Source organism: Microcaecilia unicolor, chromosome 2 (assembly GCF_901765095.1).
Source record: "Microcaecilia unicolor chromosome 2, aMicUni1.1, whole genome shotgun sequence".
In the NCBI taxonomy this organism is placed as follows: domain Eukaryota; kingdom Metazoa; phylum Chordata; class Amphibia; order Gymnophiona; family Siphonopidae; genus Microcaecilia; species Microcaecilia unicolor.
In genome coordinates this window covers 435,092,958-435,118,733 of record NC_044032.1, presented here as the reverse complement: position 1 = coordinate 435,118,733, position 25,776 = coordinate 435,092,958, and the positions used below count along the sequence as shown (strand labels likewise).

At 42.8% G+C, this 25,776-nt stretch overlaps 1 protein-coding gene across 15 annotated transcripts in view; it reads right to left on the bottom strand.

Moving 5' to 3' along the window:
* Positions 1 to 13,447, bottom strand: part of CAMK2D (calcium/calmodulin dependent protein kinase II delta) — a 559,079-nt gene extending 545,632 nt beyond the window's left edge. For 3 of the 15 annotated variants that reach the window (XM_030190822.1, XM_030190826.1, XM_030190824.1), the window contains exons 1-2: positions 12,447 to 13,439; positions 11,096 to 11,190 (exon numbers count right to left, since the gene is read on the bottom strand). In XM_030190822.1, the coding sequence (XP_030046682.1) occupies positions 11,096 to 11,190; positions 12,447 to 12,511 (160 nt within the window). In that variant the 5' untranslated portion in view covers positions 12,512 to 13,439. Of the gene's footprint in view, positions 1 to 11,095; positions 11,191 to 12,446 lie in introns of all 15 variants that reach the window. The other 12 variants (XM_030190818.1, XM_030190828.1, XM_030190823.1 and 9 more) reach the window with 9 other exon arrangements.
* Between the last annotated feature and the right edge of the window lie 12,329 nt (positions 13,448 to 25,776).

The window sequence follows — 25,776 nt, the reverse complement described above, 5'->3', positions numbered from 1 at the left end:
ATACACCCCTGAATAATTCACTGCTGAGTCAGTTTAAAGTTGAAGTAACAAAACATCTGTTTACTCACAGTTTGCAGTTAGATTATAATCAGACAGGCTTATATATACATATTACTATACATTTGTATTATCAGTTCCTTCCATGTGCTTAGATGGTAATGGATGCTCACACCACCATAGATCCTCTCAGGTTAGGAGAGATCATGAGCTCCATGTGCTCCATGTGCTGCATGTGCTGTGTCTAACTGTGTCTAACCCCCACAGGAAGTTGCATAGCTGTGTGACCTCTCTAAGTAATTCACATCAGAGGTCACAGAGTAATCACAGAGAAATAATAGGTGACAGGCAATGCATGTAAAATACAATTACATTCCAACAATCTTGAGCCATGTCAATCCAACAATAACGCTTTTGTAGCAGTTCCGAAGCAATTCTTTCCTACACACCTACTATAAACATTTAAAATCGTACAACTGTTTTTCACAATACCCTTGGCACACATTCTGGTTATTTATTTTCCTCTATGATAAGCCTTCAACGTTGATTTCTTGTTTATTACAATTCCTGTATCTCCACTGGGAACGACTTAACTTTGTCAGAATCTCGTGATGCCAGTAAAATGAGACTCAACACTGAAGCAGCTGTTTGCACTGGGTTTTACTAAGGAAGGAGAAGCTGGGTTAAATTTTTTTACAGTCTACAGTTAAGACTTAGAATAAATAGCTTTTAAGCTTAAAGGAAAAGGAATTCACACTGCTTTAAAGCTTTCAACAGACTGTGGTACATCACCCAAGGATTCCTTCTGAATGTGCTTTGGACGGTATAACTCTTCACAGAATTCATTGATTCACCCCCGTTATTTCAATGTCACCATCAAGGGGTTTCTGGATAATGCACCCAAATGTGCATTACATCTTGCAAGCTTATAATATACTTTTTCAAAATTTTATTCTCCTAGCTAAGCCAACATTAGCTGTTTTAAGATACTTTTTAATTGATTATAATCAGTTCACAGTAAATGTCCAAGTCATCAAATATTCTTTCAACTTGCTTACTGTGCTCTACTTAAAAGCTAGCAATTCCAGCTTGGAAGAACTAAAATTATAGTCATCATGTTCAGATTTCCTCAAAGCTCAGCTAGAATACAGGATTACTTGTTCCTTTCCATCTTGCATCGAACACATAGCTCACAACCCTCTAAAATTGACATCTATGGTAAATAAGTTAGTAAAATTGGGATATGAAAAGATAATGTCAATATATAACTCAGTATATCAAAAGCCTCCTGGAATTCAGAAATCCACTAAAAAATTAACATAATTTTTGCATTTTCTTCTTGGTATCCCAGCTAACATAAATAACAGTAATGGAATGCCCCCTAGTCTTTGTACTTCTTGAAAGAGAAAGCAATTGATTCACATTTACCCGTTCTACTCCACTCAGAATTTTCTAGACCTCTATCATATCCCCCCCCCCCCACCCCCAATTCAGTTGCCTCTTTTTGAAGCTGAAGACCCTAACTTCTTAAGTCTCATATGAGGCACATTTCATCCTCTTAATCACTTTGGTTGCCCTTCTTTGAACTTTTTCTAATTTTTTTGAGATGCAGCGACCAAAATTGCATATAATTCTCAAGGTCAGGTCGCACCATTGAGCAATACAGAAGAATTATAATATTCTTTGACTTATTTTCTATCCCTTTCCTAATAATTCCTAGCATTTTGGTTGCTATATTGGCCGTCACCACACACTGAGCAGAAGATTTGAACATATTGTCCATGATGATACCCCTAGATCTTTTTCTGTCCAGTCTAAACTGAACAGCAATGATTTTGCTGCACACTTTGCCAACAAAATTAAAAGTCTCCGCCAGGATTTACAGGCAATCCCACCCAGTCTCCAATGAGTTAACCAGGAGTGCACACAAACTCACCCCCTCCTGACAGAGACAGATGGGCTACTTTTAACCCAATCACACGAGGAGAGCCTTGACAAAATCCTAAGAAACCTTTGACCAACTACCTGCTCCATCGACCCCTGCCTATCGAAGATAGTGCAGCAGGCAAGTATGAGCCTTACAGACGGCGCCACAAAAATTGTGACCGCCTCTTTCTAATGGGCAACTACCAACAGCATTAAAAAGGGCAGTGGTTCACCCTTTGCTAAAGAAAAACAACCTTGACCAGGACAAACTTGAAAGTTACCGGCCAGTATCTAACATTCCATTTCTAGGGAAACTTATAGAACAACCAGTCTGTGTTCAACTTAATGACTGGCTAGAAGAGAGAAACTGGCTAGATACATGGCAATCTAGACTCAGACCTGGTTATGGAACAGAAATGTTCTTCATATCCCTACTAGATGATCTTCACAAAAACCAAGACAGGGGATTCACCTTGGTGTTACTACTGCTAGATTTCTCAGCAGCTTTTGACACTGTGAATCATGATACCACGACTGACACAGGTATCAATGGAACGGCACTTGCCTGGTTCAGACCCTATCAGACCGGCAACAATCCATAATGTTTGGCAGCAACTCATCGCCACCATGGACATTGACCTGCAGGGTACCACAAGAATCGATACTGTCACCTATTCTGTTCAATATCAACCTCAAGCCACTAGCTGAGTTGATTCAGTCAATGGACACTCAGTTCTACATCTATGCAGATGATGTGCAACTACTCATACCCACTGAACCTCAACTACTCATACCCATTGAACCTGACTTACCTATAACCTTGAATAAACTGATCCTGTCTAACATCAATTCAAGAATGGGCTAAACACAACAAACTTTGCCTGAACCCAAGTAAAACCAAGCTTCTTTGTGTCCCTAACACAAGTGGATACACACCTGACATCAAAATCTCTTTTGGGAAGTACAAACTGCCCCTCAAATCCCAAGTCAGGAACCTGGGAATACAGTTAAATTCAACACTTACTCTGATTCCCCAAATCCAAACAACCTTCAAGAGCTGCTTCTACTATTTGTGACAGCTATGCTTACATTGAGAAGGTAAATCTTATCCCAGTTGTGCATGCCATGACAACATCAAGACTGGATTACTGCAATGCACTCTACAACAGTCTGACTACAAAGGGCCTGCACCAGCTCCAATTGATTCAGAATGCTACAGCAAGACTTATAGAAGGCTGCAAGCAACGTGACTACATCACACCATTTTTGCAAAAACTTCATTAGCTACCAGTATAATACAGGGCTAAATTTAAAACTCTATGTCTGATCTTCAAGGCCCTCAAAGGAAATGGTCCTGAGTACCTGAAGATTAGGATGATCCTCTACACACCACCAAGGACACTAAGGTCCTCTCAAGGGCTATCACTAAACACACCCTCTCCAAAAGACATTACACAATGTGATACCCAAAAGCAAGCCTTCTCTGGAGTAGCCCTCACACTCCGCTTAACACAAGACTATCTCTACTTCAGGAAGCAGGTGAAAGCTTGGTTCCTCAACCTGGCCTTTAATGGAAGAAGTAATGAACTTGTTAGTCTCACTCACACATGAAAGCAGTGATACAAGCTGCACATACTGAAGCAGGACATGTTTATGCACTCCTACCCTAGCTGGGATAATATTTAACCATCTCTCTGATCTCATGTGCACCGTTCTTTAAATTAGTCACCTTATTTTTGAACTCCTCTTACTCTCTTACCTATCTATACATTTCATCTTTGCTTATACCTTTCACTGTCAATTAAAATGTTCTATTACGTATTATATTGACATTGTAAGTAGTATACTATGCCATACTTTGTACTGTTATTTGAATATTTTTACTGTTGTAATTGCCTATTGCTCGTGTTGATTTATTCTTATTGTACACTGCCTTGAGTGAATTCCTTCAAAAAGGCGGTAAGTAAATCCTAATAAATAAATAAATGGAACCTAGCATCAAGTAACTATGATTTGTGAGAGAGAGAGTTTGAAGCCACCACCTCAAAGAAAAATGTACAATTTGGATTAAAAAGTAGCCCATGACTGAAAAAAGGTATCCCCTGTCAAGTTTGGTTGCATTTACTCAAACAGTGTTCAAATGTATACTGAACAAAGAAGCTTTTGAAAATATAGGTATAAATACAGTAAAGGCAGAAGACAGAAACAGAACTTATTTAGCATGACATATGTCATGTTTGTTTTCTAAACACAATTAAAATCTACCAGTCAGTAGCAAAAGCAGAAGCTGCAGATGAGATAAGAAGATTATCAGACTGCCATATCTGTTTAGAAAATTGCTAGCATAAACAATAATTCAGAATGATTTGGGGTATCATCTCAATAATTGCCCTTTGCTGTATGATGATCTTTAAAACAGCCACACTGATCATCAAGTACAGAGTCCCTTCTCAAAGTGACACAATTTCAAATTATGCATCCCCATACAAAACTTTACAGAAAGCCTCTGGCACAAATGTTAGGAGGAGGAGGAGAAGGGAGGGGAGTTCCCCCACCCTACCCCCATCACAACTTTAGACAATCCTCTTGAGGCTGGTGGGAAATGAGTACAGCAAACTTTGTACTTTCCTCTAACAGTGCTGCCATGCTTGCCTCCCACCCTTGCAGAGTTTCCAAGTTACCCAGTTCCAGGAGGGAGACTTTAAACCAGTCCTGGATTTCTGCCATTGTCATCCTGATGCATTATGGGATCTGCAGCACTGATTTCAATGGGTAGAATCAGGGGCCACAAAAACCATATGGCTTTGGGACGTACCATATATACTTGCCTGTAAGTCAATCTCATGAATAAACTGAGGGCAGTTTTGGGACTAATAATGGCCAAAATTGGTGTGACCCATGTATAGGTCGAGGACACAGACACACTTTTCCCTGCCTCACTCATACCCTAGCACAGTGATCCAGCATGCTCTCTCTGCTGCCCCCACCCCCTCCACACACACACAGATCCAACATGCCCTCTCTGCTGCAACCCCAAGCATGTCTTTTTTTCATTGGTGTTCTCCCCTCCCCCCGCACCCACCAACAGCACAAAAATATCTCCAGCATCTCAATTCCCCCCCCCCCCACCCCGCCATGTACCTCAAAACTCTCTTCCACAAAGCACTGGCACTACAGCAGTACACCTAAACCACCTGACCTCTGCTCCAGAGCATGCCCTCTGACTCAACTTCCTGTTTTGCATGGGCAGAACAGGTCAGAGGATGCAGAATGCTGCTGCAGGGTTGGTACTTTGTGTAAGAGAGTTTTGAAGGTATGCAGCGGGGTGGGGGGGTGGACTGAGATACCGGAGAGATTCTCAAGCCATCAGCCGGGGGGGGGGGGGGGAATTCAGATCCCGGAAAGATTCTAAAGCCGTCAGCGGAGTGGGGGGGAATTCAGATGCAAGAGAGATTCTCAAGCCATCAGCGGTGGGGGGTGGGGGGAGATTCAGATGCCGGAAGGATTCTCAAGCCATCAGCACCGGATTGCCAGTAATTTATTTTAGTGCTACAAGTGTTACCCGTAAATAAGATGACCCCAGTTTTCTGGGAGCATTTTTTTGCTCAAATTTCTCAAGTATATATAGAGGCATATTTTCAAAGCACTTAGCCTTCCAAAGTTCCATAGGTTTCTATGGAACTTTGGAAGGCTAAGTGCTTTGAAAATGTGCCTCATAGTAAGTTTAAAACCAGGACTGAGCACAAATCTCCTTCCCAGAACTGGGAAAGTTGGCATTTCTGCCTTTGTCTTCAGTAACCTGATCCAGCCCCAGCAAATGCAGCAGAAGTGATTAAATACATCATCTCCTGCTACCACAGACCCAAGTCTCATGACAAGACCTGAGAAATCACATGGCTCTTTTACTGCAAGACTTGCTCCCTTGGCAGCAGAATAAAATAAGGGTAATTTTACAATAGGGTCACATACACAGCAGTACTGTATTACTAAACAGAAAAAATAATAAAGTAGAAACTTCCAGTTGTCATTATCAGGGCTCCTTACAATCAAATTATGTATTTAATTTGTATGGCAAAGACAATAAAGATGGTGTTGTACCTTGAAAGAAGGTACATGTTTTGTGTCAAGCTGCCTGAGAGCCTTCTCTCGTTGAAAAAGCATTGACATTATAGCACTGTATCTCTGTTTAAAGCTTGCAAGCTCTGGCCTTACAATCATTTGTTCAACTGGGTGGGACATTTCATTCTTTAACTTATATCATTTCCTATGTAATATATTTTTTTTCAGCAATAAATTCCTAGTATCAAAGGATAAAAAGACTATTAGCATACTACATTGTGGAGGAGTGGCCTAGTGGTTAGAGCACCGGTCTTGAAATCCAGAGGTGGCTGTTTCAAATCTCACTGCTGCTCCTTGTGATCTTGGGCAAGACACTTAACCCCAGTGGCGTAGCCAGTATGGGGCCACGGGGGCCTGGGCCCCTGTAGATTTGCCCCTGGACTCCCCTGCCGACGAACCTCTCAACTACCCCTCCCCCGCCAACCAAGCTGAGGTCCTCTTCTTCCCAATCCCGCACAAGGCTTCGTTCTAATCCGACGTCCTGCCCAGGTGGTAATTTCATTTTTTATGCGCGTCCACTAAGCGCGCCCGAAATTTTCCGGCATGCGGCAGTAACCAGGCAGTAATCGGCACTGTACGCGCGTAGACCATTACCGCCTGGTTAACGCGCGAGACCTTACCGCTAGGTCAATGGGTGGCGGTAAGGTCTCAGGCCCAAAATGGATGTGCGCCAATTTCTATTTTGCCACATGTCCATTTTCAGCCAAAAAAAGGCCTTTTTTTGAAGATACGCTCAAAAATGGACCTGCGCACATCCAATACACGTGTCTACACCAGTGCAGGCCATTTTTCAGCGCACCTTAGTAAAAGGACCCCTAACATTTTTAGCTCGCGGTAAAAGCGGACGTGCCTGTTATATTCCTACAGGCGTCTCAGCATTTACTGACAGTTGATCTCTACCATGAGCTAAAAACACTACTGCAGCTTAGTAAAAGACCCCCTCAGTTCCTAATCTGCACTCACTACCCTCATGCTAAAAAATATTTTTTATTTTTGCATAGAGAGGGTGTGTCTTGGGGCAGAGAACGGCATTTCTGCACTGATCAGTTAACACAAGTATATATTACTTCATGCTGATTAATGCAGGATCACCACGTGAGCCTTTCAGGCTTATTTGTGAAAGGGATCGCCGGCGATCTTCCGACACAAATCGGGAGATCGCCGGCGATCTCTCAATCCCAGCCAAATCGATATTATCGAAAGCCGATTTTGGCCGGCCCCAATTGCTTTTTCGTTGCAGCACCGGCCAACCTTCAAAGGGGCATGTTGGTAGGGTAGCGAAGGCGGGAAGGGGGGCGGAGCGGGGCGGGGTTACAAGATAGCCGGCTTCACCTTATTATGAAAAAAAACGCCGGCTCAAACGAGTATTTCGCTGGGCGGACTTGGTCCATATATTTTTAGGACCAAGTCCCAAAAAAGAGCCCCAACTGGCCAGATGACCACCGGAGGGAAGCGGGGATCACCTCCCCTTACTCCCCAAGTGGTCACCAACCCTCTCCCACACAAAAAAAAAATTAAAACATTTTTTGCCAGCCTGTATGCCAGCCTCAAATGTCATACCCAGCTCCATGACAGCAGTATGCAGGTCCCTGGAGCAGTTTTTAGTGGGTGCACTGCACTTCAGGCAGGTGGACATAGGCCCATCCCCCCCCCCCCACCTGTTATACTTGTGGTGGTTAATGTTGAGCCCTCGAAAAAACCCCAAAACCCACTGTACCCACATGTAGGTGCCCCCCTTCACCCCTTAGGGCTATAGTAATGGTGTAGACTTGTGGGCAGTGGGTTTTGGGGGGGATTTGGGGGGCTCAGCACACAAGGGAAGGGTGCTATGAACATGGAAGCTAATTTTGTTTTTTTTTAAGATTTTTTAAGTGCCCCGGCATGTCAGGGGGGCCAGTGCACTACAAATGCTGGCTCCTCCCATGGCCAAATGCCTTGCATTTCGCCAGGTTTGAGATGGCCGGGTCCGGTTTCCATTATGGCTGAAAATCGGAGCCGGCCATCTCATCTACATCTGGCGATCCGCCGGCGATCTTATTCTAAACCCGGTGAGCGATTTGGCCGGCACCAAGCGTATTTCGAAAATACACTTGGCTCCGCCCGCTTACAGCTCTGGGCCCAAACATGGCCAGCCATCAATTTCGCCAGTGCCGTTCGATTAGTCCCCTCTTTACCACCTACATAATAGATGTCAGTAAGTGCTAATGCAATAAGGGGTCCTTTTACAAAGGTGTGCTAGCGTTTTTAGTGCGTACTAAAAATAAGCAAGCGCTAAGCGTTAGTCACCCATATATTTCTATGGGCGTCGCTAGCATTTAGCATGCGCCAATTAGCGTGCCCTAAACCCGCTAGCGCACCTTTGTAAAAGGACCCCTAACATTTTTAATGGCCATGCGTTAATGGCAACAGTAGCATGTCGGCATTAATGCAAAAATGGAACTACGCTCATAAATTGGTCTCTTTGAAATTATACTAGGGATGAGTGTCTAAATTTATACCCAAAATTTCACTAAACTCCTAAATTTAGGAGCTTACAATGTGGGTGGCAACTGGGTCAGATTTAGGATAGGGATAAAGTTAGAAGCTGAGCACTGATTTTCACCACTATGAATGAAGGCCTAAATTTATCATCATAACTTTTAAGCTCCTACATTAAGACTATTTTCTGCTGAATACTTATGCTTCTAAGTTTGGCTGAAAATAGGGCACAGATTTAGGAGCTCAGCTTTTTTTTTTTTAATACTGGGCCCTATAAAACTTTGAGCTGCTGTATTATAAATATACCGCTGTTCCTGGAGTCATTTCCAGATTTTATATATTTTTTTGTGACTCGTTATTTTTATTTTCTGTGCTTTGAGTCAAAACAGATTTGAGGAAATGTGTCTTTGTGCTGTGTTTAGTGCATTTAAAAATATGTCTACAGATTCTGGATGCTTCATGGACCCCTTGAAAATGCACCGTCAGATTCAGTCACTATCATACTGCATCACTAAAATGATCATTTCTGCCAAATTCTCTGTAAAATGCCCCAGTGCTGGTACACATTTGGTAGTACAGGTGATGTTTTGCAGTGACAGCTGCAGAGGAATTCAGCACTCTGATGTCACTGAGGGAGTTCACCTCTGCAGAAATGTCTTGAGAACTGTGAAAAGAGAGATTACTGCAAATATGCCAGTCCCCAGCTTTGGAAACATAGGGGCCCTTTTACTATTTTGATTTAACCAGCTAATGCAAGAATTAGCACGCGCTGTTACCATGGTAGCTAATATGCATATTAACTGCACACTGTGTTGGGGATGAGATCTGGGCAGAGAATGGGTACAGACTGCACAATGCATTAAGTGCATAAGAACGTAAGCATTGCCATACTGGTACAGACCGAAGGTCCATCAAGCCCAGCATCCTGTTTCCAACAATGACAAATCCAGGTTACAAGTACCTTGCAAAATCCCAAAACAGTATAATACATTATATGCTGCTTATCATAGAAATAAGCAGTGGATTTTCCCCAAGGCCATCTAAATTACATTATAATTACATTATACACTATGACTTCCAAAGACTACCAAGTTTCATATTCAATATGATCTTACATAAACAATTATGCTCAATCATGTCTAGTTAGTTAATAAGATGTAATGTAATATTGTTTACTGTATAATGAACAGTTCCACTGTAAGTTACTACTAATTAATGTTAGCTAACCATTTCATAGCATACTGTTAAATGTAAACTGCCTAGATTGTCATTAAAGCGGGTTATAAATGACAAATTAAATCAAATTAACAATGGCTTATGAACTTTTCATTTAGGAAGCTATCTAAACCTTTCTTAAACCCTGCTAAGCTAATTGCTCTTACCACATTCTGTGGCAATGAATTCCAGAGTCTAACTACACGTTGAGTGAAGAAATATTTTCCCCGATTTGTTGGCACACAGTACTTACTGCAAGCTGTCACTTGAGGCGTAAGTGTATCCATGCTAACTACACCTCTCAGTGCATTCGCGCTAACTGCAAGCACTCTTTAACATGTGCTACAGAACATTTCAGTGCAGCAGCTGCAAAGGATGTGCTAGGCATGCCCACAGAAATTACCGTACAGCCTTTGCATTTGCCATATGTTCATATTTGTATTTAAAGAACGAAAAATGCTAAAAACGTATTGCACTTTAGAACAAAGGCTCCCAAGTAACTTCTTTATAAAACAAACCAAATAAATGTTATAGAAATAAAGATCAACAAATAAAAAATGAATATAAGGTGATATAAAGTATCACCTTATTTTCTGTCTTTGTTTTATTAATCTTTACTTCTATACCTGCAAGAAGACTAACACAGCAACCACACTATAAATGTTTTAAAAGCCTGCAATTCACAACTGTGCAAGACTGTGGGCACTGTGTACAAAATGGGTATAGAAAATTATCTCTCTTTAAAATCTAACCTCAGAAGGCTCATAATAATAATAACAATAATTTACAACAAATGAATAATTAATTTTGGGATGTTGGCCTGCCTTTCCAAATGATACTCTGAGGTCTTACAGCCTTGTTACAATTCAGGTAGAATTGGTCCTTGCCTAATGCAGACAACAGTTTAAGCAGGTACCAGACACAAAAGGGGCCAAACTGACTTGCCCAAGGTCATAAGGAACATCAGTGAAAGAGATGGGAGTTTCCTGGTTCTCAGCCTAATCCCTACCACTAGGCCACTCCTTCAGATTCTGCACTATTTCAGTATCTCTGCAGAAGGATGTAGGCAATCCAGAGCAGACACAGCCTCCATAATTGGCTGATTATAGAAAGGTATCTATGGTAGGTTGCTGATTTTCCTAGGGTCTCTCTCTTATATACTATTGCTAAAATTTACATACTCCTTCCTCATCAATAAGGTTCAAGGAAGTATGAAAAATCTCAAGTGTTTAACATCTGATTTCATCACAGAACAGCCAACCTCTCAAACTGGAAATGTTACACACAATATGCACCTCATCAACAGCACCAGGGAACACAAGAAACAAACTCAAAATATATATATTTGAAAAACACCCACCCCGAGCAGAAAGCTTTTTGGTGTTGATAATTTTGGCAGCATACTCTTGTCCTGAAGTTATTTTCATGCATCTTCTCACCACGGAAAATGCACCCCTGTAAGGCAAACACCAGACAGGAATCAGTACAATCACTTACGGCGGAGGATGGGAAAGACAGCATGCATGTCTCCTAAGTAATCTGAAAATAGGAACATGGAGATTTCAATTTAGCTTTTAAAAACAAGCAGCACACTGACTGATATCCTAAAAATAAACAGCCAAAATATACAATTTAGAAGAGCACGAACCAAATGAGCAATCGGAACTATAACAAGTGCCAATGAATTGCCAATACATTTCCTGGCGTCACAGACGAGGAAATCCCCTCGCGAGCTCTAGTCTAACACTTGGGGAGCCATTGATTGATCCTTTACCTGGATCCCAATCACTGCACGGCGAGGGCATTTAGTGAAATAAAGCACGCCAGTATCATTATGCTGGTTTTGGCATAGCAGCACATTCTCTACTTTTCAGCCTTTTTAAAACAATATTTGTATTGTATCTGTTTCCTGTTATGACAATGTGCCACTTAGTATGTGACGTGCATTCCCAGCACTATCTACAAATCAGTTACTTTGTTCAGATAATATTGGCAGATCATCCTATAATCAGGCACTAAAAAAACAACAGCAAAAGAGCTAAACGGATTACTTTCACTGCCCGAAACAGGAGAGCGATTTTACCAACCACCATATTTATAGCTTTGGAGCTGTTCCATTAATTTGGGGAGTACCCGGGGGTTCCCTAAACGTCCAGTCTTTATATAAAAAAAAACCTGGTACTTATAAACGTGCAATCTTTCGGTTAAAACTATTTAATGATCACAATCATCCATTAACTTTCAGGTCAAATACACATCCGTTCTGACCATCCAGCAGGCATGCTAAATAAACAGCACGGAACCCTCTGCAACCGCCCTGCCAAAAAGGCATCTGTCAAAATAATTAAATATGTAAACAAAATTGCCTTCACGCCTCAGAACTTTCGCCTGTACACTTCTGGGTTTTAGGTCAACCACTATGCCAGCTGGCTTTGATGCCAAAAAAAAATGCAAAATTAGGAACCCCCAGTCCCCTGATCTATTCCAGCTCTCTCGTCCTATAGAGAGCTCCAAACTGCAGCAATCGGTAGCATTCTGTAGGACCGAAGCAGCAAGGAGCTTTCTCTCGATATAAAATCGAATTCGGCGCCTCTCCGCCTGGCCTGAGCTAGAAGCGAAATGCCCACCACTACCAGAAAGCAAGCAAAGGCATGCGGATCCGTGGGGGGAGAGGGATGGGCTGCTGACAGGGTGCGAGGGGGTGCCCTTACTTGCCGAGCTCCTCGAAGAGCTGGTACTCGTCGGTGAAGCGGGTACAGGTCGCGGTTGAAGCCATGATGACTCCGCCTGGGTGGCGCCGGGAACGAGGCAGGATGCAAGACGATGGGGCACTGCGAACCAGAGAAAAAGACGAGAGAGCGCTGCTTCTCCCTCGCAATACGCACACCTTCGACCCGCGACCCTTCTTTGCTTTCCTTCTTCTCCCCTTTCCGATTTTGCTTTAGCTTGCTCCGGATAGTTGTGGGGTTTCTTGTTGACAATTACGCTTTTCTTCCTCCGAAAGGCAGAAGCAAGGGGCAAGCAGGAAATCCACCAGCAGCAATAAAACTAGATCATCATTGGAGAAGGGGGGATAAACGGTAGGGTTTTCGTAATCCCCACTGAACACTAATAATAAAATAAATAAGTCGAATTTGGGAAGCACGATTCCGATCTTCTCCGGTCCTTTCGGATCGGACTGGATAGCTGGTAAGGTAATTGAGGCTGAGGGGGGACTTCTCCTGTCAACAGCAAGGCTCCGCTCTCTTTTCCTAGGAAACCTTTGCCGCTGTCTTGCCTGTGCTGACAGCAGCGAGGTTGTGGGTATTTTTTTTTCTTCTGGTTTAGCTGTGCCTTCGTGGGAGGGAAGAGAGCTGCTTGAGTCTCTTCTCCCCCCCCTCCTCCGGGCTGTCAACTCAAACCTCTCTCTGTAGCACATCCCCCTCTAGTGCCTCAATCCCAAAATCTACACCTGCACTGCCACAGACAGTGCATGACTACACATTGTCGTTCAAAATCAGAACTTTGGTTTTAAAAAAAGTCATCAGAACTAGGGGGGCTTGATCCATATTAAACTTTTCTTGGTAACAGGGAAATCGGACATTCAATAACCGATTTTTTTTTTTTTTTTTAAAGAATTGATTCATTTGTAGGCTACCCTAAAATAAGGTCTGGGTTGATGATTCCGATTATAAAACCTCCCTTCTTCTTTACCTTCTCCATTTCAGCAGCCTTCTTTACAATTAAAACCGAAAGTAATCTGTGTACCAGCACTGGCCCCTCCCCCTACATTTAGCGCCTACTACGTGGTTACCATACTATCCAGCTTACGTTATCAGCATAGGGTTGTTGTTGATTTTTTTTACCTTGCTCTCTGTCTTTTGTTCAAGGTTTACTGCTTTTATGTTTTATAAAGACCTTGGAGACTTGTGGAATTATTCAACCAATCTAATCTGCCCTGTCGCAAGGCTTCCCCTCATTGTTAGCCTGAAGATGAATTAGAAGCTCTCTTATACTACCTTCTTCTACACGCAGCACCTCTCTTATTTTCCAGGCATTATGACGACATAATGTAAAATTTATGGTTAGTTGCGGAACGCAGCGTTCTCGCGAGAATGCTTCATTGTTTCAGGGGAACTCTTGTTAGGAAGAGCACTGGAACTCGCCGAGTGACGTCATAAAGACTGGGCCTGTCGGGGGCTTTACCGCCGAGTATCAGTGTTGGTTGGCTGACGCTGCAGACTCTCTCTGCCGAAGGAAAAGAGCGATTGTCAGCGCAGGCGTAAGGACGTGTAGTAACACTCGTGAAGCTGCTTGTTTTGTATCTTTTCAGAAATGTGACCGAGGAATTAGTTGCCCCCACAGTAAAGTGAAAAATGGTAAGCGTGTTTTACCGAGTAAGTGGAGGTTATTTTTTTCTCTTCCTTAGTAAAAGTGTTTTGAAAGAAAAAAAAAAAGCACAGTAGTTTCGTTAATTTTAGCGGCAGGCTGACATCTTGTGTTCTAGTCAAAAGGTTATCCGATTTTATCTGCTTTTAGGCTAGAAGTGGTCTACCAAATTACCCCATTATCCAGGTAAAAGGTAGAAACACCTGCTACTCAGTTAAATGCTACTGAGACCAATATTCAGGGGCCTTTCTGTATGGTACTGTTAGATCACCTCAGCCCTATCTACATAGCACTGGTTCAGAAACACAATTTATCTGGACAGTGTTGATTCCATCACCACTATGTGGATAATTATATGGGTAATTTGGGACCACAAAAAATGCTGTCCTAAGTGTTATCTGAATTAGGGCATTTTTAGGAGGGCTTATTTTCTGTGGAACCCCACATCTGGCCCAATTTCAAACCTAACATGTTTTCCATAATCTTCGGCTAAATAATGCTGCTATCCAGATAGTACCAACAGCTCACCACTCTGTCTGGCTATACAGCCGCTAAATATCTAGATTCTTTTGCCTGCAGAAGCCAGCGTATGTAATTTGCAAAAATTAAATAAAGAAAACACTTATGCAGAAAATAGAAGTCCAGATAATAAATAACTGATAAATATACAAATAAGAAATATATATCCGATCTCTATCAAGTTTACAATAATACTGGGGATCACAAAAAAAGAAAAGGGAGATCATTCTGAACGCGGCTGCCGGCGCTAGTTCAGGGTCGAACAAGTGCCATTGGCGGGGGGGGGGGGGGGGGACTGTGGAAATGGTAGCGTGGTGGTAATCGGGCATCGCCATGCTGTAGCGAGATATTTAAGCTGGCAGAAAATCACTTATACAGTAATTACTCTGGTCTCACTTGCTAAGGGATATAACAGTACCTCTTAGGTGGCCCTAAGCTCGGCTGTGCCAATGAAAGGAAAAATGCCAAGATGGAATATATTATTTATTATAGATATAAAAATAACAATATGGCAAAATGCAAAGCAAGTTACAAAATTTTGTTCACCACCAAAATATCCTGAGAAGAGATTACCCACTCTTAATAGTGATTACTGACCACACATCCTGGGACCAACCAGTCCTTTACAGACAAAAACTATAAACTATCTATACCCTGACCTATAGGTAGTAAATCCTGCTTCTCTCACCCCTTGCAGACTTCTGATGTAGTGAAGAATTGGCTGCCTCTATTGAGACTCTAGCACGATACCTGTGAGTCTATCCCCTGCTCAGGAATAAAACCCAAAGTCTCTATACTCAGGTTCACGGTCTTTTGGGAAGGTACAGAGCTGCAGCAGAACTGACCTTGGTTTTATGTTTGGAACAGGTGACATTTTACTGCCGATCCTGCACAATGTAGTTTTCTGAGCATTGAGCTCCGTACATGAGGTTTCTTTCTGGTAGCAGTTCAACAGACACAGTTTTTTCAACAGACCATTGCAAAAGAGCACAAAGACTCCTGAGGCAGGCAGGCTGGTTGGCCGAAACATGGCTGTTGAGTCTCTTTGATTTACATTATTTATATGGACCTATCAATAAATTTCTACTTTCTATACATCGGCTAAAGACCACTTCTTTGTGTCATCTTCGCTGTGTTCTTTGCGGAACTGACCTTGTCAGCTTTTATCACAAGGAATTCAGTTCACTGTTTTTTTAGGAAAATCAGTCTCTCTAGTTACACTGAACCAGAGCATACACCAGGCAAATCTTCTCTTTTCCTTTCTTTTCTCTTTCCCAACATTGGCATCCCTCTCCATTCAGGTGATACCTATGAACCAATCACAAACTGCGTGCTTCCACAGAATTCACGGTCCTTACGAGAGGCCTTGTGATTAGCAAAGAAACTCTTTATCAGTCACAAGTCTGATGGTAGCAAACTCCCTCTTGGTTCACAAATACTCCCGAAGACTCTCTATGAGGTAAGCTCCTCCGTGCTTCCCAGAAGATAACTGGAGGCTAATTTGCAGTAAACAGCATGTCAATGGATGAAGTCATCACAACTCTGCCAAGCAGTAGTATTCCATTGTTGAAAGCTGGTTTCTGATGTATTCAGGCCACAGGCTGTAGAATCCATATTAGAACAGGAAATGATGTTCAGGCTTACCAGGCCTCTGACCAGCAAAAGTGAGATGATAGCAGGAAAATACTCCTACAGCGCGTTGCCCAGTTACCGTGGGAGCCCTTCCGGTTCTGTCCTCTGACAGCCTCGCACTAGTTTATAACGTGATCCTAAAATGTGTGTAATGCTTTTACTGTTATCCTCATTTCTAAGGACTATCATTGCTGCAGTTCTCTGCAAAGGTACGTGAGCAAGGCATTGTGTGTAATGTAGTTCACAAGCAACACAACCACACTTGCTTGGCTGTGTAAGAACTGGTACCACTGGTTGTGAGGCTGCCCAGACCTCCTCTCTCTCTGCCAAGCTTGGCTCTTTTGTCTTCCTGCTATCATTTCCTGGTAATTCTCACTTTCTCTGTCCTGGGAGGCCAGCCAGGCATGACCTTTCCCTTCAATCGAGGGCTGTCCTCTAGCACCTCCCTGTCCCCATTGGTCTCTATCTGCTCCTTCCTGAGTCTGTGTGAAGCCTCAACACCCCTTTGTCCCTTCAGCCATTCGGCATTCACCATCTTGGCCCAGACAGCTTGGTCCTGTTGGAACTCCCTGCAACGAACGTGGGTGTTTACCTAGAAAATATCTCCTCCCCAATGAGATATCGCACATTCCAGTCACCCAGCTTTGAACCATTTCTACCTGTCAGCTATCTTTCTCCCATGCAATAAAGCTACCTTTTCTCAGATCTCCACCTCCAACAGCTCTCGGATGAAGGAGTCTCTGTGCCCTTGAGAGCAGCACTTCTGAACATCTGACTGTGAGTAAATTGTCTGTGATTTATTCAATAAAAGAGACTTCATAAAATAATAGAGACTTCAGGTGATTGGTGTGCCAAGGTAATACTCCATGATATCAGAGACTTTACGTTAAGAAGTCTATGAGAGTCTTGAACAGTAAAAACCCAAAATGCAAAGTTAAACAGCTATTGAAGAAAGCTTCAGCAGGACATGCTTTTGAAACAGCCATCTGCACTGTGTTTAAAGAAAGACAGCAGATGGGTTAAATGTGTGAGTTAATCAGACCAGAAAAGGAGATCAGTAACTCTGCTTGGATTATGCTAGATGTGAACTGATATGCATTTAAGTTAACTTGTGGCTAAAGAAAAGCAATGTATGAAGCTGTTAAAGTTTAAAATGCATTTATCAGAAGAGCTAAGTTTGTGAAAAGAAACAAGATTTATAGAAGTTAAACCCAGTGTCTGCATGCTGACCGCATTCCTGAGAGTGATTAGGCTTGGGTACATTTCCCTGCTCCAGAGCAGCCCCTCCCCTGTGGGTCTTGGTAATAAAACCAGCCTTCCTATTGTTTTGCTAAGCACCTTTCCCTGTACAGAGGCAAAGGCAGCTAAAGAGTCAGAAAAAGGGGGAAAAAACTTTTGTATTGGCAAATCTGTGAGATTTTAACGTTCTAAGCAAGCATGATAAAGGTAGTTTAGGGGTGGCTGTCGCAGAATTGATCAGGAACTTTGTAACGGGACATCAGAGAGAGACAAAATCTTCCAGCCTGAGGGGTGGATGCACTAAACTAAACGAGTCAACAAAGTGGTAAACCGTGCCATGCACAACAGGCTTCTCCGAGCCATTTTCCTACCACGGTAGCAACTAACGAAAACGGAATGCAAATGAGCTAACTACTATAGTAATGTGGACACGTTGCGATGCACTACCGATTCCGACGCATGCACAAAAGCAATCCGAACCCTTTGCTGTGATGTATTGAACGTGTGCTCAGAGGCTGCTGGTAAGTCCAGAGCTGTCATAAGCACGTCATAACACGTCCATGTAGTGCGTGCATAACCCTCCGACATGCTAAATATGCATGGGTACGCGCGTGTGCACATTTGTCGGAGAAGTCATGGCTGCACGTGGGAGCCAAACTTCTCCGACATGGATGTGCTGTGGCTGGCACAGCTTTTCATAATTAACGAAAAGCGTTTATTCCCCCGACCGGGGAAGAGGCGCGATATAAACCGCATGGACCATGGCTGGGAAGTGCTGCAACACCTGTTCAACAGTCGTTCTTCGTACCCCAGATCCGTAAGTATTGCCAGCATATGTGGACATTTGTATGTACGTGTAAAAAGATGTATTTGACTAATGACCATTAGTGGAATTGGGGGTGTGCGCTCGCCCTCATTTTTCCCTATAGAGCCAATTTACTGCCAGCAGATATGAACGGTCGTGATGTGCGTGTACAAAAAAAAGTGTTTTCTAGAAGGTGCGGTGGAGCTAATGAGCATTAGTGGAATTGGGGGTGCGTGCTCACCCTCAGCAAATATGAACGGTCGTTATGTGCGTGTAAAATAAAGTTTTCTAGAAGGTGGGGTGGAGCTAATGAGCATGACAGTACATCATTGCTTTTTTTATATATATTTCTTTTCACATGATATGACACAGCCCTTCTTGTTTTACAGGTTGAAGAGCTGAAAAAACGGGCACGTGCATTGAGGAAGGACCACCGGGAATGGCTCCAGGAGGTCAAGACTAACCTTGATAACAGCCCAGGTACTTGTTGGTTTGACATGAGTTTATAACTAGCTCCATAAAGTACTCAATATCAATATGTCTTATTAACATTTATTTATTTACCTTCTTTTGCCCTTCACAAATAGTGTCCATTCGGAACTCACTTTCACTCGCCCCAATTCATTCATACCTAGACCAATATCCTATAATCAATCATTGACTGTTATCATATTTATACAATTAAAGCAAATTGTGAAGGCAGTCCCCTCCTAATACTTCTGTCTGAACAACCATATACAATAATGGAGAAGATAGATAAAGAGTCAACCGGCAGTAAGTCTGACCATACAATAAATTTATAGGTTCGAGAGGTGACGCCTCAAGAAGCCCCCGGCTGAATAATTTAAAGGCTCACAGGGGCTGGGCTGCTTCATCATCGGCAACCACCTCTACAAATTTTTCTCTTATTGCTTTTCCTTTACTTAGAAATTTCACTATACAAATTACTTAGCTTTCATTCCATCTAGGCTCTCAGGACGCTGAATATGACCATGACCAACGGTGGCCAGCGTTTCGTCACCTGCCTCAGGGTCAAATGGTCCGCGTCAATCTGTAAAGGAAAAATAATAATGAGAAGAGCAAACTAAATAGCATGGCACTAATCTCATCCTAAAAAATATTTTAAAGACCTTAGCTTAAAAAATACTCAGCTTCAGCGGGCCAGCAAAAGAAAAAATGGCCTCTCTAGCTTAAATACTGAGTTACGTCAGACGCCAGGATACAACCTGACCAATCAGCTTGTAGACAATCAGTTACATCATCCGAACAAAACCCGTGATCTCTTTTATTAAAGTGACCCAGCCTCTCAAACTAGAAAAAATGACCCCATTCAATTTTACCGTTCAAACCCACTGGAACCAGTGAGTTCAAGCGGTGTATCCACTTCTGTTCATATTGAAACAAAATCCGCTTCCTGTTATCTCCTATCCTTACTGGAGAGACCTCAATCTGTTGTAAAACAAAGCATTTTAATTCTTTGCTACCGATGCATAGGGACATATCCCCCACTTTTGAAGGACATAAATGTTGTGGGGGTTGCTGTATGTGTGACATTATGTTGGAAATTACGGTGTTCATACACCCGGCTACTTCGCAAAAGTTCGTTTTAAAAGTGAATACCAACTGTAAATCAGACTATGTAGTATATTGTTTGATTTGTCCCTGTAGAATGCTTTACGTGGGGCAAACTTCACGTACGCTATATGTTCGTCTGATTGAACATCGGAGCGTGTTAAACACTAAGAAAGTTGCCACTCCATTTGCTCACCACTGCGATGTAATGCAACACTCTCTCTCTGAATTAAAATGCTTCCCTCCCCCTTTCCCAAAGCCATGCCGGGGCCTCCGCCTCCCCCGAGGAAGTCACCCCCCTCCTGGAGCGATTCAAGATGGAGATTGTACATGGTGAGTGTCAAAAGGATTATTGCCTACATTGGTGTACGCATGTTAAAGCTGTCCGTGAGGAAGCTTTCTAACAGTCCTTTTGTCTTTACTGGCAGGTGCCGTGGTGGACCTCACAGGGGGGGACATTAAGTACATCCCCCGTCATCATCGCCCCGCTACCCTTGATCGTGGTGTCTCCCCCATTCCCCCTGTTCCCACCCTCGCCAGATCCACCTCCCCTATCCCTCCCACTCCTACCCTTGACCGATGTACTTCTCCCATTCCCCCTGCTCCCACCCACACCCGAGCCACCTCCCCTATCCCTCCCACCCTTGTGGACCGCGCCTCATCTCCCATCCCTCTCGCCCGTACCAACCTTTCCCCGGAGGACCTCCAGGAGATGGCCGAGGTACTGCACATGGGAGGGCAGACACTGGAGGACCTTTCCCAGTTGCTCCAGTATCTGTCCTCCCAAGTACAGCGTCCTTGAGCCCCTCTCCCCCCTATCCAACTCCATATATATCCTCCCCCCCTGTCTGTGTTTTGAATATAGTTCCCCCAACATATTGTCTATATATATTTTTGTATATATTGTCTATATATTTTTCTAAATTTATAAAGTTTTTCTGTGTTAATACTATTCTGTGTGTTCTTGTGGTGGTTTTTTTTCAAAGAGGTTGTGTGGAGGGTGGGTTATTAGACAGCCAGGGGTCAGAAATAATAGAAACTGTAGTACAGGGGTGAAAGAGGTGGTATATCAAGGGGTCCTTTTACTAAGCTGCAGTAAAGTGAACCACTTAGTGTGGCCATTTCTGGAGGGAGCACTTACCGCCACCCAGTAGAAGAGGAGGAAGAAGAAGAAGGAGGAGGAGAATGAGGCTGCAGCTGCCCTCCAAATCCAACATCCCCTGCCTTTTTATATATTATTCTATATATATAAACTTTTTGGGGGGGTTAAGACTATTCTGTGTGTTCTTGTGGTGTTTTTTTCAAAGAGGTTGTGTGGGGGGGTGGGTTATTAGACAGCCAGGAAACAGAAATAAGAAATAATAGAAACTATAATAGTACATCAAAAACTAATAAAATGTTGATGAAAACGGGGGGGGGGGGGGGGCGAAGCCAACATGTGATCAGATATACAGCATGAAGCAACGTGAATTTCAAGACGCGGTGGGCGGGAGGAAGAACACAGACAAACGAATCAGCTTCTAATTACAAGATCCAGGGTCTCCACGCATGGGCTGTATGTGCGCATATATATGACGTACATATTGTGCGTCATTAACAAGCAACACACAAATCTGCGTGCTATCATCACGTTTGTCTTATACGTGTCTCGCCACAACTTGGAAATGGCGGATTTTTCCTGGCACAGTTGGACTTTTTTGCTGGGAGGCAACATGCTGCCAGGCAACAAGCTGGCAGACCAGGACAGGAGCCAAGGTGACCCGTTCATGAATACCCTGCCCACGTTCGCCCATTAGATGAGGGGTTTCTCAACCTTTTTGTGTCATGAACCCCTTTGAGACTGGTGAAACCTATGGACCCCTTCTCAGAAAAAATGCATTTATTTTCTTAAAATTAAATGCAGAGATATTGATTGTATTATATAATAAATATGTGGTGACTATTACCAGTTGCATGCTTAGGTATAATAATTTTAAATAGGGAGATTTATTGAAATTAAACAATTTTGAAGCCTGGAGGCCACAAATTACTTTGTTGCCTACATTTATTATTGAACGAAAAGCTAAGGGATCCTTTTACTAAGGTATGCTGAAAAATGGTCTGCGGTAGTGTAGACGCGTGTTTTGGGCGCGTGCAGAATCATTTTTTAGCGCACCTGTAAAAAGCCTTTTTAAAATTTTTGCTGAAAATGGATGTGCGGCAAAATGAAAATTGCCGCGCATCCATTTTGGGTCTGAGACCTTAATGCCAGGCATTCCATTGACCTAGCGGTAAAGTCTCACGCGGTAACCAGACAGTAATGACCTACGCTCGTCAGAAAATAATATTTTTCGGACGTGCACAAAAAATGAAATTACCGCAAGGGCCACATGGTAGCCGGGTGGTAACTTGGAATTGGCGCATGTTGGGCGCACGTAGGCGCTTATACAGCTTAGTAAAAGGGCCCTTAAATTTCAGAAGTTAGTGAAAATAAAGTTCATGGCCCCTCTCCCCAAACCCCTGCATGACATAATCTTCTGGTGGCCAAAAATGTGAACAGCTGAGAGGGGAGAAAAAAAAAATACATTTCTGAGAGTTAAATTTAATTACACATTTACATGGGAACATAAGCAGAAATGTCCCGTTCCCCCCCCCCCCCCCCCCCCCCCTCAGCTAGGTGACTCCTAAGCACAAGAGAAGAAGTTGCCTACACTTCTTTTATGTGGCTTATAAATCATCTGGATAAATCCAACTTTGTAAATTAAGAAACAGTTTTTGCTGATTCTTAAAATACAACCAGTCCCCTGTCTTGAGACCAGTGCAAAGGAATCTGGAGATGAGGCAGTTGTCACCATTTCCGAGTCAGATCTTTCCAATATTCAACAAAGCTCTCTCAAATTAAGCTCCTGAGCTGCATCCAAAGCAAGGGAAGTTTGAGATTGTTTTCTTTTAACTGGTAAATAATAAACTTTAGTACATGGTGGAAATTCTATGCAAGTATTCCCAAGACCTCCAACATATATTGTCAAAACACATCACTCAGTGAAACAGTTAAGGAAAATTCAACAATTGCAAGTTACCACACCTCCAAACATTCTCCAAAGTTTTCACCTTTCCTCTTAAATTGGTCAAATCAGTTATCCTGGATGATGGTACATAATTTAATACTTTCAATTTCTTTCTCCACAGTCTCAGTTCAAGCGGAAACTTTCTCTTCTTCCTCAGCATTTTTCTCCACAGACTGCATGCCTAAATTTCCAATACCTTCCCATATTGTGTCCAGTGTCACTACTATGGGCCATGGTTGAAAATAAGAAGGCAATGGTATTTCTTCAACCAACAGAGTCTCCTGCTACAACAGGCAAACTAGTCATCTTAGGTACCTTTTGAAGGCATCCCAGTCATTGTAACCATCACCATTCCTTCAACCCCCTGTCCCGTTCCGTCAATCCAGGATCCAAGGCCTTGAGCAATTATTGTCCAGTTGCCACTGTTTCAAGCTCATCCCCTCTGTTGCAGCTAAGATCCCAACTTCTTGGTCAAAGACATCATGGCTGCCATAACCAGCCAGCTCTGCCTAAGGCTGTGGTAGAGGAGCTCTCACAGGACTAAGGGTAGCATCATGCCTAAGGGTAGCTCTGGCACCCAAGCATTCTGGCTTTCGCTGTTGCTTTTTCTATCTGTATGACCACCTTAAGATAATCAGATATACTAACCCCAAGTTCCACTATTCTTTAATTCATTTAAGTACTTCACCCCTATACTATACTGCTCCCTTGGTTTTTGCTGCCTTGATGCATGACCCTGCATTGTTTAGCATTAAATTTTAGCTGCCCATTTCTAGACCATTTTTCCAGTTTTGCTAGATCCATCTTTAAGGGGTCTTTTACTAAGGTGCACTAGCATTTTTAGCTTGCGCTAAACGCTGAGACTGTAAATTCAACGAGGCCACAGGCGGAAGGAGATGAGACCTCTTGGCTGAGCATGAAGAAGCTCCCTCAACAGGAGGAGTAAGGTGAATATTACTGGACAAGGGAAGGCCAATCACTATATGTTTTTCCATAAGACCAGTAGCAGTGGGTGTCAGCATTACAACTTGCTTATTTTTGTTTTCCTTCTTACCCATTACAGAGCATTCTAAAAGTCCATCTACAGCCGAAGGTCCAATAAACAGGATGCTCCTATAGTGCTCCTCTGGTACTTTTTTTTTTTTGTTACATTTGTACCCCGCAGTTTCCCACTCATGGCAGGCTCAATGCGGCTTACATGGGGCAATGGAGGGTTAAGTGACTTGCCCAGAGTCACAAGGAGCTGCCTGTGCCTGAAGTAGGAATCAAACTCAGTTCCTCAGGACCAAAGTCCACCACCCTAACCCCACTAGGCCACTCCTCCATGCCACTTCTAAAGGGCTCCCAAGGTATGTGCCCCTTTGGGCATGTACCTTCAGCTGTATGCTGTACTACCACTAGCACTTTAAAGGTACCAAGGTTGCCTCCAAATAATATCAGACAGGCCTCTCTGGTCTGCTCATTTTCTGTGCTGGATAAGATTGTGTAAAACTTGTGGCAAAGAAAACACACATTCCCACCAGTTCCCAAAATCTTCTGTTTTTATATTCTTAAGAGATTTGCCAGCAAAATATGAACCTCAACAGATTTTTAAAATTCTAAAATTACTTGCTCAAAGAAGTCTGGTTTTAGTCCCACAGAGTCACTGAAATGTGAAAGCCACTTGTGTCAAATCTAAAATGGCTTGATTGAACTAAATTCATGATTTTTCACAAGTTAAGAGTGCAGTATTAAAGCATGGCACAAAATTGGATTTCTGTTCCTGCATATTCAGGCATGACTTTGTTCTGGCACATTCTGAGGGGGAAGAGTGTTCTCAGTTAATGCCTTTGAATGAAATTTGGTAGAACTGGAACCAAATTTCAGTCAAATCTATCCAGGAAATGGGCCCCACACAGGTAAATGTAAGTTGTAAGCTCCTTGAGCAGGGACTGTCCTTCCATGTTAAATTGTACAGCGCTGTGTAACCCTAGTAGCGCTTTAGAAATGTTAAGTAGTAGTAATAGATGCTTTGCACTGCAATAGACCTAAAAATTAAACATCTGAAAGAAAACACGTTAGAGAGAATCAAAATGATTGCATTACATGTTTCAAAACATCAGAGGCGTTCACCATCAAAATGCATTTCTGTTTACCACCAGAGGACTTTACAAGTGGGGGGAGTGATTAAGATGGTGATAGCTATGATGTATCTGCAACTCTGAACTCCATTTGTATTCAGCTCTTTTCCTCTGCTGGTATCCTTCTGTTGAAGAAAGAAAAGGGAAATGATATACTGCCTTTCTGATGTTTTTGCAACTACATTCAAAGCGGTTTACATATATTCCTGTACTTATTTTGTACCAGGGGCAATGGAGGGTTAAGTGACTTGCCCAGAGTCATAAGGAGCTGCAGTGGGAATTGAACTCAGTTCCTCAGGATCAACGTCCACTGCACTAACCACTAGGCTATTCCTCCACTCCAGGGCAAAGGAAAGTCTAAGGCATATACCCTACTGAGCTTGCCATCTGCCTGAGGTGGTATGAGGGATTACTTTATAACCTGATCTGCTTCTGTGCCAAAGGAATCCTTGGCAAAACATTTTTCTTTCCCCTCTGAGCTGGAAGATTCTTGTTTCAGAATACTGATATAGTGGCTCATGCTGATTTGGTAGCTGTAGACTTTTCTGGCATGTTTTTCATTGATAGGGAAAAGGGAAATTGAAATTTAAAATGTCCAATTTGATTAGAGGTCACCAAAATTAAGCTTCTGGGATGTCAAATGATTCTCTTGTCAAGGGCCTAAGCGGCCCTAATGCCATCACTGTGTGATACGTCTGGTCTGCCAATTTACCCTGTAATGTAACATACTAATCTAAAT